Source organism: Ranitomeya variabilis, chromosome 5 (genome assembly GCF_051348905.1).
Source record: "Ranitomeya variabilis isolate aRanVar5 chromosome 5, aRanVar5.hap1, whole genome shotgun sequence".
Lineage (NCBI taxonomy): Eukaryota > Metazoa > Chordata > Amphibia > Anura > Dendrobatidae > Ranitomeya > Ranitomeya variabilis.
The window spans coordinates 681785507-681804009 of record NC_135236.1 but is presented as its reverse complement, the minus strand read 5'-3'; the positions used below and the strand labels follow the sequence as shown (position 1 = coordinate 681804009).

The window sequence follows — 18503 nt, the reverse complement described above, 5'->3', positions numbered from 1 at the left end:
TGATTGTATGTTACCGGAGAAGGAACCCGTGACAGATGCAGACAATGTGATGGATATATTGTCCATGATATGTGATAAACAGTCATGGCCAAATAGTGTTGGTACCCTTGAAATTGTTCCAGAAAATGAATCATTTCTCCCAGAACATTATCACATTTCCCCATGTTTTCTTATACACATGATGTTTATTTCCTTTGCGTTTATTGAAACAGAAAAAAAAAAAAAATTGTTGGCGCCTTTTCAATATTGTTTGTAAAAAACTTTGTTTCAAGCATGTGATGCTCGTTCACACTCACCTGTGGCAAGTAACAGGTGTGGGCGATATGAATATCGCACCTTAAACCAGATATCAATCTTCGCATTGTGTGTCTGTGTGTGCCACACTAAGCATGGAGAACAGAGAGAGGAAAAGAGAACGGTCTGAGGACTTGAGAACCAAAATTGTTGAAAAATATCACCAATCTCAAAGGTTACAAGTCCATTTCCAGAGATCTTTATGTTCCTTTGTCCACAGTGCACAACACAATCAAGAAGCTTACAACCCATGGCCCTGCAGCTAATCTCCCTGGACGTGGATGGCAGAGAAAAATTGATGAAAGTTTTTAATGCAGGATAGTCCGGATGTTGGATAAGCATCTCCATTCAAGGTCCAAAGAAATCCAAGCTGTCCTGTGGGCTTGCATCAGAGTCAGTGCGACCTATAAGTCCATATGTGAATGAAATACTATGGCAGGAGACCCCGGAGGACCCCACTTGTGACACAGACATAAAAAAAACTAGACTGCAGTTTGCCAAAATATACATGAGTAACCAAAATCCTTCTGGGAAAGCATCTTGTGGACAGATGAAACCAAGATAGAGCTTTTTGGTAAAGCACATCCATTCTACTGCATACCCAAACAAGGAATGAGGCGTACATAAAAAAGAACCTACAGTCAAATATGGTGGAGGGTCACAGATACTTTGAGGTTGTTTTTTCGCTTATGGCACTGGGTGCCTTGACTGTGTGCAAGGCATCATAAAATCTGAAAATTACCAAAGGATTTTGGGTGGCAATGTAGTGTTCAGTTTTAGAAAGATGGGTTTGTGTCCTAGGTCATGGGTCTTCAAGCAGGACAATCACCCCAAACATCTAAATTATATACATTGATCACCTGTGGAGAGATTTTAAAATTGCTGTTGGGAGAAGGTGAATTCCAATATGAGACCTGGATCAGTTGGCAAAAGAAGAGTGCTCCAAAATCCCAGTTGAGAGGTGTATGAAGATAAGGATGGTTATAGGAAGCGATTGGTTGTAGTTATTTATTCCAATAGGTGTGCAATCAAATATTAAGTTGAGGGTGCCAACAGTTTTGTCTGGCCCATTTTGGGGGTTTTATATGAAGTTACAGTGGGGGAAATAAGTATTTGATCCCTTGCTGATTAAGGGTCAGTTAATTTTAACATTGAGAGATAGAATATCAAAAATAAAATCCTGAAAATCACATTGTATAAATTATATAAATTTATTTGCATTTTACAGTGGGGGAAATAAGTATTTGATCCCCTACCAAGCATTATGAGTTCTGGCTCCTACAGACCAGTTAGACCAGAGGTCTCAAGCTGCATTCCTCAAGGGCCACAAACAGGTCATGTTTTCAGGATTTCCTTGTATTGCACAGGTGATAATTTAATCACCTGCACAGATTAGGATTCTAGCCCCTATTGCAATGCTAAGGAAATCTTGAAAACACGCACGGTTTGCCCTCGAGGACTGCAGTTTGAGACCCCTGAGTTAGACGCTGCTAATGAACTTGTTACCTGCATTAGACAGCTGTCTTACATAGTCACCTTTATAAAAGGCTCCAGTCCACAGACTCAATCAGTCAGTCAGACTCTAACCTCTACAACATGGGCAAGACCAAAGAGCTGTATAAGGATGTCAGGGACAAGATCATAGACCTGCACAAAGCTGGAATGGGCTACAAAACCATAAGTAAGACGCTGGGTGAGGAGGAGACAACTGTTGGTGCAATAATAAGAGGATGGCAGAAATACAAAATGACCAATCGACATCGATCGGGGGCACCATGCAAAATCTCACCTCGTGGGGTGTCCTTGATCATAAGGAAGGTGAGATTTCAGCCTAAAACTACACGGGGGGAACTTGTTAATGATCTCAAGGCAGCTGAGAGCACAGTCACCAAGAAAACCATTGGTAACACATTACGCCGTAAAAGTTTAAAATCCTGCAGTGCCCACAAGGTTCCACTGCTCAACAAGGCACATGTACAGGCCCGTCTGAAGTTTGCCAATGACACCTGGATGATTCTGTGAGTGATTGGGAGAAGGTGCTGTGGTCAGAGGAGACAGAAATTGAGCTCTTTGGCATTAACTCAACTTGCTGTCTTTGGAGGAAGAGAAATGCTGCCTATGACCTAAAAACACCATCCCCATTGTCAAGCATGGAGGTGGAAACATTATAATTTGGGGGTGTTTCTCTGCTAAGGGCACAGGACTACTTCACTGCATCAATGGGAGAATGGATGGAGCCATGTACCGTAAAATCCTGAGTGACAACCTCCTTCACTCCGCCAGGACATTAAAAAAGGGTCGTGGCTGGGTCTTCCAGCAAGACAATTACAGAAAACATACAGCCAACGCAACAAAGGAGCGGCTCAAAAAGAAGCACATTAATGTCATGGAATGGCCTAGCCAGTCTCCAGGCCTTCATCCCATAGAAAACTTATGGAGGGAGATGAAGCTCCGAGTTGCCAAGCGACAGCCTCAAAATCTTAATGATTTAGAGATGATCTACAAAGAGGAATGGACCAAAATTCCTCCTGACATGTGCGCAAACCTCATCATCAGCTACAAGAAACGTCTGACTGCTGGGCTTGCCAACAAGGGTTTTACCACCAAGTATTAAGTCTTGTTTGTCAGAGGGATCAAATACTTATTTCTCACTGCAAAATGCAAATAAATTTATATAATTTATACAATGTGATTTTCTGGATTTTATTTTTGATATTCTATCTCTCAATGTTAAAATAAACCGACCCTTAAAATTATAGACTGTTCATGTCTCTGTCAGTGGGCAAACTTACAGAATCACCAAGGGATCAAATACTTATTTCCCCCACTGTATGTCCAATTTGCTCTTTTTTCTGTTGTTCAAAAACACATAAAGGAAATAAATGTGTATAAAAAAAATGTGTAACTGTAATAATTGCATAACTGTAACTTATTGATTGGTGGGAGTTTAAGGCTGGAACCTGCCGCGATCGACCCAGAGGTGCGGCTCAATGTGAATCTGCCCTATAAATGCCAAAAGAAAATCCACTCACTGCATGTGTCATTCCGATCCTGTTACTGAGCGCATGCGAGACGCACCTGCTGGTTCTCCTTGTATTCTTGGTAACTTGCTCTGCGGAGGAGCGTCATCAGAATTCTCTCTTTTTCTCACTTCTCTTCCATCAGTTACTGCAGCAGAGTTCTCCATCGTTACTGCTTCATGAAACAACTTCAGACGTTCATTGTGTTTCACGTCACAAAGCATCTGAAAATTCCTAATAGCAACCTCAGACATCTGACAGCGGGCAGAAAAGAGATCCATGAGATAGTGAGAGCATAAACGAGAGCGACGACTACACTGTACGAGAGAAAAGTGATCACACATGTGAGAGGACAAAACATACAACACACAAAGGTCATCATCATCTCCAGGCAGTATTATAGTAGTTATATTCCTTTACATAGGGGCAGTATTATAGTAGTTATATTCTTGTACATAGCAGCAGTATTATAGTAGTTATATTCCTATACATAGGGGCAGTATTATAGTAGTTATATTCCTGTACATAGGAGCAGTATTATAGTAGTTATATTCTTGTACATAGGAGCAGTATTATAGTAGTTATATTCTTGTACATAGGAGCAGTATTATAGTAGTCATATTCTTGTACATAGGAGCAGTATTATAGTAGTTATATTCTTGTACATAGGAGCAGTATTATAGTAGTTATATTCTTGTACATAGGGGCAGTATTATAGTAGTTATATTCTTGTACATAGGAGCAGTATTATAGTAGTTATATTCCTGTACATAGGAGCAGTATTATAGTAGTTATATTCTTGTACATAGGGGCAGTATTATAGTAGTTATATTCTTGTACATGGTGGCAGTATTATAGTAGTTATATTCTTGTACATAGGGGCAGTATTATAGTAGTTATATTCTTGTACATAGGAGCAGTATTATAGTAGTTATATTCTTGTACATAGGAGCAGTATTATAGTAGTTATATTCTTGTATATAGGAGCAGTATTATAGTAGTTATATTCTTGTACATAGGGACAGTATTATAGTAGTTATATTCTTGTACATAGGGGCAGTATTATAGTAGTTATATTCTTGTACATAGGAGCAGTATTATAGTAGTTATATTCTTGTACATGGTGGCAGTATTATAGTAGTTATATTCTTGTACATAGGAGCAGTATTATAGTAGTTATATTCTTGTACATAGGGGCAGTATTATAGTAGTTATATTCTTGTACATAGGGGCAGTATTATAGTAGTTATATTCTTGTACATAGGGGCAGTATTATAGTAGTTATATTCTTGTACATAGGAGCAGTATTATAGTAGTTATATTCTTGTACATAGTGGCAGTATTATAGTAGTTATATTCTTGTACATAGGAGCAGTATTATAGTAGTTATATTCTTGTACATAGGGGGCAGTATTATAGTAGTTATATTCTTGTACATAGGGGCAGTATTATAGTAGTTATATTCTTGTACATAGGAGCAGTATTATAGTAGTTATATTATTGTACATAGTGGCAGTATTATAGTAGTTATATTCTTGTACATAGGAGCAGTATTATAGTAGTTATATTCTTGTACATAGGGGCAGTATTATAGTAGTTATATTCTTGTACATAGGAGCAGTATTATAGTAGTTATATTCTTGTACATAGGAGCAGTATTATAGTAGTTATATTCTTGTACATAGGAGCAGTATTATAGTAGTTATATTCTTGTACATAGGAGCAGTATTATAGTAGTTATATTCTTGTACATAGGGGCAGTATTATAGTAGTTATATTCTTGTACATAGGGGGCAGTATTATAGTAGTTATATTCTTGTATATAGGAGCAGTATTATAGTAGTTATATTCTTGTACATAGGGGCAGTATTATAGTAGTTATATTCTTGTATATAGGAGCAGTATTATAGTAGTTATATTCTTGTACATAGGGGCAGTATTATAGTAGTTATATTCTTGTACATAGGGGCAGTATTATAGTAGTTATATTCTTGTATATAGGAGCAGTATTATAGTAGTTATATTCTTGTACATAGGGGGCAGTATTATAGTAGTTATATTCTTGTATATAGGGAGCAGTATTATAGTAGTTATATTCTTGTACATAGGGGGCAGTATTATAGTAGTTATATTCTTGTACATAGGAGCAGTATTATAGTAGTTATATTCCTGTACATAGGGGCAGTATTATAGTAGTTATATTCTTGTACATAGGGGGCAGTATTATAGTAGTTATATTCTTGTACATAGGAGCAGTATTATAGTAGTTATATTCTTGTACATAGGAGCAGTATTATAGTAGTTATATTCTTGTATATAGGGAGCAGTATTATAGTAGTTATATTCTTGTACATAGGGGGCAGTATTATAGTAGTTATATTCTTGTACATAGGAGCAGTATTATAGTAGTTATATTCCTGTACATAGGGGCAGTATTATAGTAGTTATATTCTTGTACATATGGGCAGTATTATAGTAGTTATATTCCTGTACATAGGGGCAGTATTATAGTAGTTATATTCTTGTACATAGGAGCAGTATTATAGTAGTTATATTCTTGTACATAGGAGCAGTATTATAGTAGTTATATTCTTGTACATAGGGGCAGTATTATAGTAGTTATATTCTTGTACATAGGGGCAGTATTATAGTAGTTATATTCTTGTACATAGGAGCAGTATTATAGTAGTTATATTCTTGTACATAGGGGACAGTATTATAATAGTTATATTCTTGTACATAGGAGCAGTATTATAGTAGTTATATTCTTGTACATAGGAGCAGTATTATAGTAGTTATATTCTTGTACATAGTGGCAGTATTATAGTAGTTATATTCTTGTACATAGGAGCAGTATTATAGTAATTATATTCTTGTACATAGGGGCAGTATTATAGTAGTTATATTCTTGTGTATAGGGGCAGTATTATAGTAGTTATATTCTTGTGTATAGGGGCAGTATTATAGTAGTTATATTCTTGTACATAGGAGCAGTATTATAGTAGTTATATTCTTGTACATAGGAGCAGTATTATAGTAGTTATATTCTTGTACATAGGGGCAGTATTATAGTAGTTATATTCTTCTACATAGGGGCAGTATTATAGTAGTTATATTCTTGTGTATAGGGGCAGTATTATAGTAGTTATATTCTTGTACATAGGAGCAGTATTATAGTAGTTATATTCTTGTACATAGGAGCAGTATTATAGTAGTTATATTCTTGTACATAGGGGGCAGTATTATAGTAGTTATATTCTTAAACATAGGAGCAGTATTATAGTAGTTATATTCTTGTACATAGGAGCAGTATTATAGTAGTTATATTCTTGTACATAGGGGGCAGTATTATAGCAGTTATATTCTTGTACATAGGGGGCAGTATTATAGTAGTTATATTCTTATACATAGGGGCAGTATTATAGTAGTTATATTCTTGTACATAGGGGGCAGTATTATAGTAGTTATATTCTTATACATAGGAGCAGTATTATAGTAGTTATATTCTTGTGTATAGGGGCAGTATTATAGTAGTTATATTCTTGTACATAGGGGCAGTATTATAGTAGTTATATTCTTGTACATAGCGGCAGTATTATAGTAGTTATATTCTTGTACATAGGGGCAGTATTATAGTAGTTATATTCTTGTACATAGGGGCAGTATTATAGTAGTTATATTCTTGTACATAGCGGCAGTATTATAGTAGTTATATTCTTGTACATAGCGGCAGTATTATAGTAGTTATATTCTTGTACATAGGGGCAGTATTATAGTAGTTATATTCTTGTATATAGGGGCAGTATTATAGTAGTTATATTCTTGTACATAGGGGCAGTATTATAGTAGTTATATTCTTGTACATAGGGGCAGTATTATAGTAGTTATATTCTTGTACATAGGGGCAGTATTATAGTAGTTATATTCTTGTACAGGGGGGCAGTAGTAGTTAGGCAGTAGCAGTTATCTGCTATATAATTGTCTAAGGGTCACATCCGTCTGTCTGTCTGTCCTTCTGTCTGTCACGGATATTCATTGGTCGCGGCCTCTGTCTGTCATTGAAATCCAAGTCGCTGATTGGTCGCAGCAAAACGGCCACGACCAATCAGCGACGGGCACAGTCCGGCGGCAAATGTCCGCTCCTTCCTCCCCGCAGTCACCACTCACACAGAGTTAATGGCAGCGGTATCGGCCCGCGTTATGCCGCGGGTAACCCACTCCGTTACCGCTGCTATTAACCCTGTGTGACTAACTTTTGACTATTGATGCTGCCTATGCCGCATCAATAGTTAAAAGATCTAATGTTAAAATTAATTAAAAAAATAAAAAATCGTTATATACTCACCATCCGTCGGCCCCTCGGATCAGGAACCGGACTTTACCTCTCCTCGCGAGACAGCAAACCACTCTTGGGACCGGAGCGCGCGAGGAGCATCGGTAATTGCCTCGCTTGGATCCGAGGGGCCAACGGAAGGTGAATATATAACTATTTTTTATTTTAATTCTTTTTTTTTTAACAGGGATATGATGCCCACATTGCTATATACTGCGTGCAATATACTACATGTGCTGTGCAATATAATACGTGGGCTGTGCAATATACTACGTGGGCTGTGTTATACACTACGTGGCCTGTGCAATATACTACGTGGGCTGTGTTATACACTACGTGAGCTGTGTTATATGCTACGTGGGCTGTTATAAACTACGTGAGCTGTTATATGCTATGTGGGCTGTTATATACTACGTGGCTGTACAATATACTCCGTGGGCTGTTATATACTACGTGGCTGTGCTATATACTACGTGGCTATGCTATTTAGTACGTGGGCTGTTATGTACTACATGGCCGGCAGCGTACAATCAGCGACAGGCCGAATCCTGTGTATTCAATGTATTATTCTAAAATCTTCATAAATAAACTACATACATATTCTAGAATACCCGATGCGTTAGAATCGGGCCACCATCTAGTATGTAATAGTTGTGGTTTTGTACTGACCTCAGGCTGTAACTGTTTGTCATTCTGAAGCAGCAGGACCTTTAACTCCTTTATATTAAGTCCACTGATTTCATTCACTTTTAAAACTGTTTGATTATAAGGTGATGAAATATCATGATGCAATTTGCAATTTGGCCTGAATAAAAGAAAATGCAGATGAGAATTTGTTACAGACATTTTCATTTCCTGGAGTCCGTTGGCAGCACAGTATCATTTAGGCTATGTTCACACGTTGCATTTTTTTCTTCAGGAAATTCTATTCCCTGAAGCAGCGTTGAAAACGCAGCTTTTTGTGCATTTTTTTGCTGTGTTTTTTTGCATATTTCAGGTTCCCAAGGTTCATCTTTGCTATCACCACAGAAGCATGATCACAGGTCACCAATGGCAGCGCATTAGGACACTGTTTACTTTCACACTTTGGTCTGCTATTTTTCAATTTCACACCTTGGTTGCCAATGTTTACTGTTTTACGCATCACTAAGTTAATTAATGGCCATCTCAGGTGACCAAGACAAGATGGAAAACATTGTGCTGTACTTGCTTTTTTTCCACTACAAAAGCAGCAAAACTGTATACCTGCTTCTTTTCAGCGTTTTTTACACCACCCATTGCTTTGAATGGGTGAAAAACCCTAAAAGAAGTGACATGCTGCATTCTGGAAAACCCAAGGTTTTGCACAAAATACTGAGGACTAAAAAACTAAGCTGTTTGCATGAGATTTCTGAAATGTCTTTGCTGGACTGTAAAAGGCAGGTGACATTTGCATTAAAAGAAATGCTGAAAAAACGCAACATGTGAACAAAGCCAAGGTTACTTTCCTGATGCGACAGAAGAGACAATTAGGAATGATTAGCAGCAGTAATGAATAATGCCAGATGAATAAACCAGACGTGAGTTTGTAAGTAGCAATATATTTATTGGAGAGGAATCATGTGCTGCCTGAGGACTCCAGGAAATAAAAATTTCAGGTAACAAATTTCCTGGATGTCCTATGGCAGCACATTATGGGAATTAATGAGCGATAAAGAAAACAAAGGGGAAAACTAAGGAGCAGCTTTCTCTAACATTCTTCACTCTTTTGCCAAAGGCTGAGCTATCTTTCATGTATAAACGAATATGGTTGGTGTAATAGCTGGGAGACACTTATTATTTAAGGCACCTCCATCTGATGGGAGGTGCCTGAGCATGTTGTTTGTCTGTTTCTAACACGCTTGCTAGTACTCAGGTCCCAGTGTTGGTTTCCAGTATACCTGCCTATCTGTGTATCTGTCAGGCCTACCAGCCTAACTAGATATCAGCCATGCCCGCCTGCTTGTGTGAATATCTGCCGTATTTATCTGCACCAGCCTGCCTGTATATCAGCCATGCCCACCTGTACTCGACTGCCTGGATACCAGTCATGCCCGCCTGTGTGTTCGTCATGCCAATCACTATTCCAGACATGTCAGCCCATACTTGCCAAGTCTACTGTTCCAGGCCATTCCTGCCTTGCTTCTTTTGGGGGTCAGCTGTTATCCACCTGAGGTTAGTCCTGGTGTAGCACCTGGTCCCGCCTCCCTTGTCTCTCCTCGGATCGTAGTATCGTCAGCCGCCGTGCATCCAAGGTCGAACTTGGGGAGACACCCAGTCATGCACCTCTAAGCTCTTCTTGGATCATGGCACAGTGGTTCCACCGCCCAGTCTGTAACTGTTGGAGTCTGCCTAAGAAGCTGTAGTGAAGCAAGTAGAATGTGGCTTCACAATTGGAGTTTGAAGTTCCTGTTGTTTGTAGCAAAGGATGACAGAATTCTTCAACCAGCTCGAGAGAGAAGATTTACGTTATGGCCCTTATTTTTCACCTGGAACTAAAGAAAGAGAAGTTCATCCTTCCTAAATTTTGAGGAGCATTGGAGGTAGGTTTGTACTGCCCTCTTAACATCCAAAAGATGCAGGTTGGAAGAGGCATTCCCTAAATCTTTCTGGGAAAAAGATGGAAGAATAATCTCCCTGTTCATATAGCTAAATGAGGAAAGTTTCTGGAGAAAACCTGGCATGGTGCGAAGAACCAGACAATTGCCCACGTCTCTGAAATAGGGTTTTCTGCAGGACAAGCTGTAAGAGTTTTACATTTGAGACCTTTTCCCCGACCTTGAAGAAGAAATTGTAAGATATTAGAGAGGGAAAAAGGATAATTTGAAAACTAGCTATAAAAAATCCTCCAGATCCTGGCATATGTTCTTCTAGTGTCTGGTCTTCTAGAGGCTGCTAGGGTCCTCATAATCTGAGAATTCTTATCCTACAGGAGGAGTAATTTTATCCTCCACACAAACAAGTGAGGAAGTTCTAAGTTGGGTTGACGCCACTCTTTCTGGGTTAGAATGTCTTTCCTCAAGGGCAGCTTGTAATATCTGTTTTGTGAGAGAAGCAAAGCGAATGAGAATCGGGCTCTGGGGGCCAAAACAATAGCATGACTATGGCCTTTGTTTTGTACTCTTTAATTTCCTTCAAAGTTCTGGGAATCACTGGAATTGGAGGAAATGTGCAAACAAAGATGTTCTTACAGGACACTATCAGACTTTCCAGGACTTTTGAATGATCTTGGTGATGCAGGGAAAAAAAAAACTTTTTGCCATTTTCTCTTCAAGCATTGACATCTACCTTCTTTGAGGCTAAGAAAATGCTATGTGATTCAGAGTCCCGGCTCATCTGTCGTCTGAGTGTTGAAGGAGCCTGAAATATGGACCACCTAGATGCCCACTAGATTTGCTTCCATGATCTCCTTGCATTCTTGCTACAGAGTTGCACTCTTTGTTCCATCCTGCTTGATGATGTTAAAAAACAACTGACAAATTGTCTGACTGCACCATTACCTCCACGTTTCGTGGGAGAGAAAGAAAATGGTGGAAGACTAATTTGACCGCACGCATTTCTCTGAAGTTTGAGGAACGATATAATTCCTCTTGAGTAGACCACTTCCTTTGAATCCATGAATGGACACCCCAGTTGAAAGTTGAGGCATCCAGGGTGAGAACAGTCTTCCTAAAGTGAACCAGACACTGACCGCGAGACAGATGCTCTTTTTTTGTAGCCACCATTTAAGATCCTGTCTGGTCTCCTGAGAAATTAGAAGATGGCTGTTCAAAGAACCGAGAGGCCTGTTCCAAGAAGAAATGACTTTGCTTTGGAGACTGCGGAAGTGGACTTGAGCTCATGGAACCACATTCATGGAAAAGGTCAAAGAGCCTAAGGACTCTCATAGCAGATCTAACAGGTGTGTGAGGTTGGTGAAGGAGGGATGAAACCAGATACCTTATCTTCTGCACCTGGACTGACACATCTGCTGTGACTTCAGGACACATTTCAAGAACTGGATTATCTGAGATGATACCAACTGTGACTTTTCCCAGCTGATCAATATACCTGTGGTGTTGCAGAACATTATAGAGACAATTTGAGATGAGATTTTAAAATATGTTCAGTAGGAGCAGATCTTGATATGGAGGGATGCATCGGAAAGGTGTATCGATGCCATGAAGTCACCATTCTGGAGAAGAGTCATGAGAGTCCATTTTGAAGTGTTTTTGGGCTAGAAATTTGTTTAGAATTGTGAGATCTATCCAGAGTCTCCATTTCTTCTCAGGTTTGGGAACTAAGAAGGTTCTGGAATAAGGTCCCTGTCTACTTTAAGAATGGTGAACCACTTCTAAGGCTACATCGCAAATTAATTCTTGGACCATAAGTCAAACTTGCAAGCTGAGGAGAATATTGATATGAAAATTGTCTACAGCATTCAATACAGGGCAGGTTAGGCAGGGAACGCTGCTGGGTTGGAGGGCATGGAGGACCTGACAGGTTCCCTGTAAGAACCATTATTATTATAAGGGCACTCAGAGTATGGTGACCTTCAATGCACAGGGGGCATTATTACTTTCTAGGGGCATAATGTGGCCACTATTTTCTAGTGCACTTACACAGGTAATTAATATTTTCTAGGGGGCAATTTTACCGTCAAGAGAGCACAAAAAAGGCATTTTAGTTTGTAAGGGGCACAGTGGTGGCATTAAGAGGAGCAATGTTATACGACATACATACGACAGGTTGAGGAGTTTATGTAGGTTGGGGACAGAAATGTGAGAAGTCAGATGCGTCATTCTTCTAATCTAAACAGACGAGTTGTGGATGGAGATGTCATCATGTCGGTCTGGGCCAGATGGAAACAGTGACGAGTGCATCATAAAGAACGCCAGCTGTAATTCATCTGATATATAACTGTGCTGTAATCACTTGTATGCAGAATTGGTGTCTACCACTATATGTCACTGTATGGCAGTAATATCTTAGTATAGAGATGTATTTCCACCGTGATCATTTGCTGAGATCCCATATAACGACAATTAGGGTCTGCAACCAAAGGTGTAAACAAAGCTAACGCAGCCTTTGAGAATAAGTCATTGTTACTGTTAATCATTGCTGTTCTGTTGTATCAGAGAAGTAACATTAACACATACCGGGCTGGTGTACTGCTTCCAGCAAGGTCCATGAATCGCCATTCACCCTCCTCCTGCCCTGTACATTACTCCCCGGTCACCACCTCCTGTCCTGTACATTACTCCCCGGTCACCACCTCCTGTCCTGTACATTACTCCCCGGTCACCACCTCCTGTCCTGTACATTACTCCCCGGTCACCACCTCCTGTCCTGTACATTACTCCCCGGTCACCACCTCCTGTCCTGTACATTACTCCCCGGTCACCACCTCCTGTCCTGTACATTACTCCCCGGTCACCACCTCCTGTCCTGTACATTACTCCCGGTCACCACCTCCTGTCCTGTACATTACTCCCCGGTCACCACCTCCCGTCCTGTACATTACTCCCCGGTCACCACCTCCTGTCCTGTACATTACTCCCCGGTCACCACCTCCTGTCCTGTACATTACTCCCCGGTCACCACCTCCTGTCCTGTACATTACTCCCCGGTCACCACCTCCTGCCCTGTACATTACTCCCCGGTCACCACCTCCTGTCCTATACATTACTCCCCGGTCACCACCTCCTGTCCTGTACATTACTCCCCGGTCACCACCTCCTGTCCTGTACATTACTCCCCGGTCACCACCTCCTGTCCTGTACATTACTCCCCGGTCACCACCTCCTGCCCTGTACATTACTCCCCGGTCACCACCTCCTGTCCTATACATTACTCCCCGGTCACCACCTCCTGTCCTGTACATTACTCCCCGGTCACCACCTCCTGTCCTGTACATTACTCCCCGGTCACCACCTCCTGTCCTGTACATTACTCCCGGTCACCACCTCCTGTCCTGTACATTACTCCCCGGTCACCACCTCCTGTCCTGTACATTACTCCCCGGTCACCACCTCCTGTCCTGTACATTACTCCTCGGTCACCACCTCCTGTCCTGTACATTACTCCCCGGTCACCACCTCCTGTCCTGTACATTACTCCCCGGTCACCACCTCCTGCCCTGTACATTACTCCCCGGTCACCACCTCCTGTCCTATACATTACTCCCCGGTCACCACCTCCTGTCCTGTACATTACTCCCCGGTCACCACCTCCTGTCCTGTACATTACTCCCCGGTCACCACCTTCTGTCCTGTACATTACTCCCCGGTCACCACCTCCTGTCCTGTACATTACTCCCCGGTCACCACCTCCTGTCCTGTACATTACTCCCCGGTCACCACCTCCTGCCCTGTACATTACTCCCCGGTCACCACCTCCTGCCCTGTACATTACTCCCCGGTCACCACCTCCTGTCCTGTACATTACTCCCCGGTCACCACCTCCTGTCCTGTACATTACTCCCGGTCACCACCTCCTGTCCTGTACATTACTCCCCGGTCACCACCTCCTGCCCTGTACATTACTCCCTGGTCACCACCTCCTGTCCTGTACATTACTCCCCGGTCACCACCTCCTGTCCTGTACATTACTCCCCGGTCACCACCTCCTGTCCTGTACATTACTCCCCGGTCACCACCTCCTGTCCTGTACATTACTCCCCGGTCACCACCTCCTGCCCTGTACATTACTCCCCGGTCACCACCTCCTGTCCTGTACATTACTCCCCGGTCACCACCTCCTGTCCTGTACATTACTCCCCGGTCACCACCTCCTGTCCTGTACATTACTCCCCGGTCACCACCTCCTGTCCTGTACATTACTCCCGGTCACCACCTCCTGTCCTGTACATTACTCCCCGGTCACCACCTCCTGCCCTGTACATTACTCCCTGGTCACCACCTCCTGTCCTGTACATTACTCCCCGGTCACCACCTCCTGCCCTGTACATTACTCCCTGGTCACCACCTCCTGTCCTGTACATTACTCCCCGGTCACCACCTCCTGTCCTGTACATTACTCCCGGTCACCACCTCCTGTCCTGTACATTACTCCCCGGTCACCACCTCCTGTCCTGTACATTACTCCCCGGTCACCACCTCCTGTCCTGTACATTACTCCCCGGTCACCACCTCCTGTCCTGTACATTACTCCCCGGTCACCACCTCCTGTCCTGTACATTACTCCCCGGTCACCACCTCCTGCCCTGTACATTACTCCCTGGTCACCACCTCCTGTCCTGTACATTACTCCCCGGTCACCACCTCCTGCCCTGTACATTACTCCCTGGTCACCACCTCCTGTCCTGTACATTACTCCCCGGTCACCACCTCCCGTCCTGTACATTACTCCCGGTCACCACCTCCTGTCCTGTACATTACTCCCCGGTCACCACCTCCTGTCCTGTACATTACTCCCGGTCACCACCTCCTGTCCTGTACATTACTCCCCGGTCACCACCTCCTGTCCTGTACATTACTCCCCGGTCACCACCTCCTGCCCTGTACATTACTCCCCGGTCACCACCTCCTGCCCTGTACATTACTCCCCGGTCACCACCTCCCGTCCTGTACATTACTCCCGGTCACCACCTCCTGTCCTGTACATTACTCCCCGGTCACCACCTCCTGTCCTGTACATTACTCCCGGTCACCACCTCCTGTCCTGTACATTACTCCCCGGTCACCACCTCCTGTCCTGTACATTACTCCCCGGTCACCACCTCCTGTCCTGTACATTACTCCCCGGTCACCACCTCCTGTCCTGTACATTACTCCCCGATCACCACCTCCTGCCCTGTACATTACTCCCCGGTCACCACCTCCTGTCCTGTACATTACTCCCCGGTCACCACCTCCTGTCCTGTACATTACTCCCCGATCACCACCTCCTGTCCTGTACATTACTCCCCGGTCACCACCTCCCGTCCTGTACATTACTCCCGGTCACCACCTCCTGTCCTGTACATTACTCCCCGGTCACCACCTCCTGTCCTGTACATTACTCCCCGGTCACCACCTCCTGCCCTGTACATTACTCCCTGGTCACCACCTCCCGTCCTGTACATTACTCCCCGGTCACCACCTCCTCTCCTGTACATTACTCCCCGGTCACCACCTCCTGTCCTGTACATTACTCCCCGGTCACCGACCTCTTACACTTTCCTTGCAGATATTCTTTACAAAGATGCAGCTTGTTGCAGTTCTTCTCCTGTTCTTTCTTCAGATATTTTGGGCAGATTCTCACTGGGCTTTGGGCAAGGACAAGATCTCCAACCACCGGGAATTTCTGGGACTTATCCTTCAGAATTTGCTCAATCTGCTCAGGGGGAAGTTTCAAAAATCCAGATAACTGATCCTTGGGCAGACGACCCCCATGTGAGCAAAGTAGCTTGGTCAGAAAGGCAGTGACTTTGGGGTCCGACATGGCACCATGGGGCTGGTGCAGCCTGGGTGGGTGAATGTAGAGGCCTTACTGCCTGCGCTGGCAGTGAATTATATTATTCCCGATAGAGGTGGATCCTTCACTGCTCGGATGACAAAATGAAACAGAAACAAAATCTGTAAGATCTCAGCTTCTGCCAGGAAGTTCTCTCGGTGCCAAAAGCATTCAATTCAAGTGTATAAAGTTATTGGTGGAACGTGATTCATCTGTTTGGATTACATCTATTCTGACCAGGCCCCGGGGTTTGTATCTGAGAAACGCAGATTGGAAAAATGTTGGAGCTTTGTTTAGAAAAGGTTATATAAATCTCCACTTAAACACTGCATCATTCTCCATATGTCCTGTACAGTAAGAGTCTAAGAAAAGTGGTACTGTGCAGTGTATATATACAGGGGGAGTGGTACTGTGCAGTGTATATATACAGGAGGATTGGTCCTGTGCAGTGTATATATACAGGAGGAGTGGTACTGTGCAGTGTATATATACAGGGGGAGTGGTGCTGTGCAGTGTATATATACAGGAGGAGTGGTACTGTGCAGTGTATATATACAGGGGGAGTGGTACTGTGCAGTGTATATATACAGGAGGAGTGGTACTGTGCAGTGTATATATACAGGAGGAGTGGTACTGTGCAGTGTATATATACAGGAGGAGCGGTACTGTGCAGTGTATATATACAGGAGGAGTGGTACTGTGCAGTGTATATATACAGGAGGAGTGGTACTGTGCAGTGTATATATACAGGAGGAGTGGTACTGTGCAGTGTATATATACAGGACAGGAGGAGTGGTACTGTGCAGTGTATATATACAGGAGGAGTGGTACTGTGCGGTGTATATATACAGGAGGAGTGGTACTGTGCAGTGTATATATACAGGAGGAGTGGTACTGTGCAGTGTATATATACAGGAGGAGTGGTACTGTGCAGTGTATGTATACAGGAGGAGTGGTACTGTGCAGTGTATATATACAGGAGGAGTGGTACTGTGCAGTGTATATATACAGGAGGAGTGGTACTGTGCGGTGTATATATACAGGAGGAGTGGTACTGTGCGGTGTATATATACAGGAGGAGTGGTACTGTGCAGTGTATATATACAGGAGGAGTGGTACTGTGCAGTGTATATATACAGGAGGAGTGGTACTGTGCAGTGTATATATACAGGAGGAGTGGTACTGTGCAGTGTATATATACAGGAGGAGTGGTACTGTGCAGTGTATATATACAGGACAGGAGGAGTGGTGCTGTGCAGTGTATATATACAGGAGGAGTGGTACTGTGCAGTGTATATATACAGGACAGGAGGAGTGGTACTGTGCAGTGTATATATACAGGAGGAGTGGTACTGTGCAGTGTATATATACAGGAGGAGTGGTACTGTGCAGTGTATATATACAGGACAGGAGGAGTGGTGCTGTGCAGTGTATATATACAGGAGGAGTGGTACTGTGCAGTGTATATATACAGGACAGGAGGAGTGGTACTGTGCAGTGTATATATACAGGAGGAGTGGTACTGTGCGGTGTATATATACAGGAGGAGTGGTACTGTGCAGTGTATATATACAGGAGGAGTGGTACTGTGCAGTGTATATATACAGGAGGAGTGGTACTGTGCAGTGTATATATACAGGAGGAGTGGTACTGTGCAGTGTATATATACAAGAGGAGTGGTACTGTGCAGTGTATATATAGGAGGAGTGGTACTGTGCAGTGTATATATACAGGAGTGGTACTGTGCAGTGTATATATACAGGAGGAGTGGTACTGTGCAGTGTATATATACAGGAGGAGCGGTACTGTGCAGTGTATATATACAGGAGGAGCGGTACTGTGCAGAGTATATATACAGGAGGAGTGGTACTGTGCAGTGTATATATAGGAGGAGTGGTACTGTGCAGTGTATATATACAGGAGGAGTGGTACTGTGCAGTGTATATATACAGGAGAAGTGGTACTGTGCAGTGTATATATACAGGAGGAGCGGTACTGTGCAGAGTATATATACAGGAGGAGTGGTACTGTGCAGTGTATATATACAGGAGGAGTGGTACTGTGCAGTGTATATATAGGAGGAGTGGTACTGTGCAGTGTATATATACAGGAGGAGTGGTACTGTGCAGTGTATATATACAGGAGGAGTGGTACTGTGCAGTGTATATATACAGGAGGAGCGGTACTGTGCAGTGTATATATACAGGAGGAGTGGTACTGTGCAGTGTATATATACAGGAGGAGTGGTACTGTGCAGTGTATATATACAGGAGGAGTGGTACTGTGCAGTGTATATATACAGGAGGAGTGGTACTGTGCAGTGTATATATACAGGAGGAGCGGTACTGTGCAGTGTATATATACAGGACAGGAGGAGTGGTACTGTGCAGTGTATATATACA

At 42.8% G+C, this 18503-nt stretch overlaps 1 protein-coding gene across 1 annotated transcript in view; it reads right to left on the bottom strand.

The window, feature by feature from the left end:
• LOC143777111 (zinc finger CCCH-type antiviral protein 1-like) overlaps positions 1-16191 on the bottom strand; it is a 42920-nt gene extending 26729 nt beyond the window's left edge. Inside the window, exons 1-3 of the mRNA XM_077267143.1 lie at positions 15815-16191; positions 8317-8452; positions 3373-3568 (exon numbers count right to left, since the gene is read on the bottom strand). Of these exons, the coding sequence (XP_077123258.1) occupies positions 3373-3568; positions 8317-8452; positions 15815-16089 (607 nt within the window). The 5' untranslated portion in view covers positions 16090-16191. The remainder of the gene's footprint in view (positions 1-3372; positions 3569-8316; positions 8453-15814) is intronic.
• Between the last annotated feature and the right edge of the window lie 2312 nt (positions 16192-18503).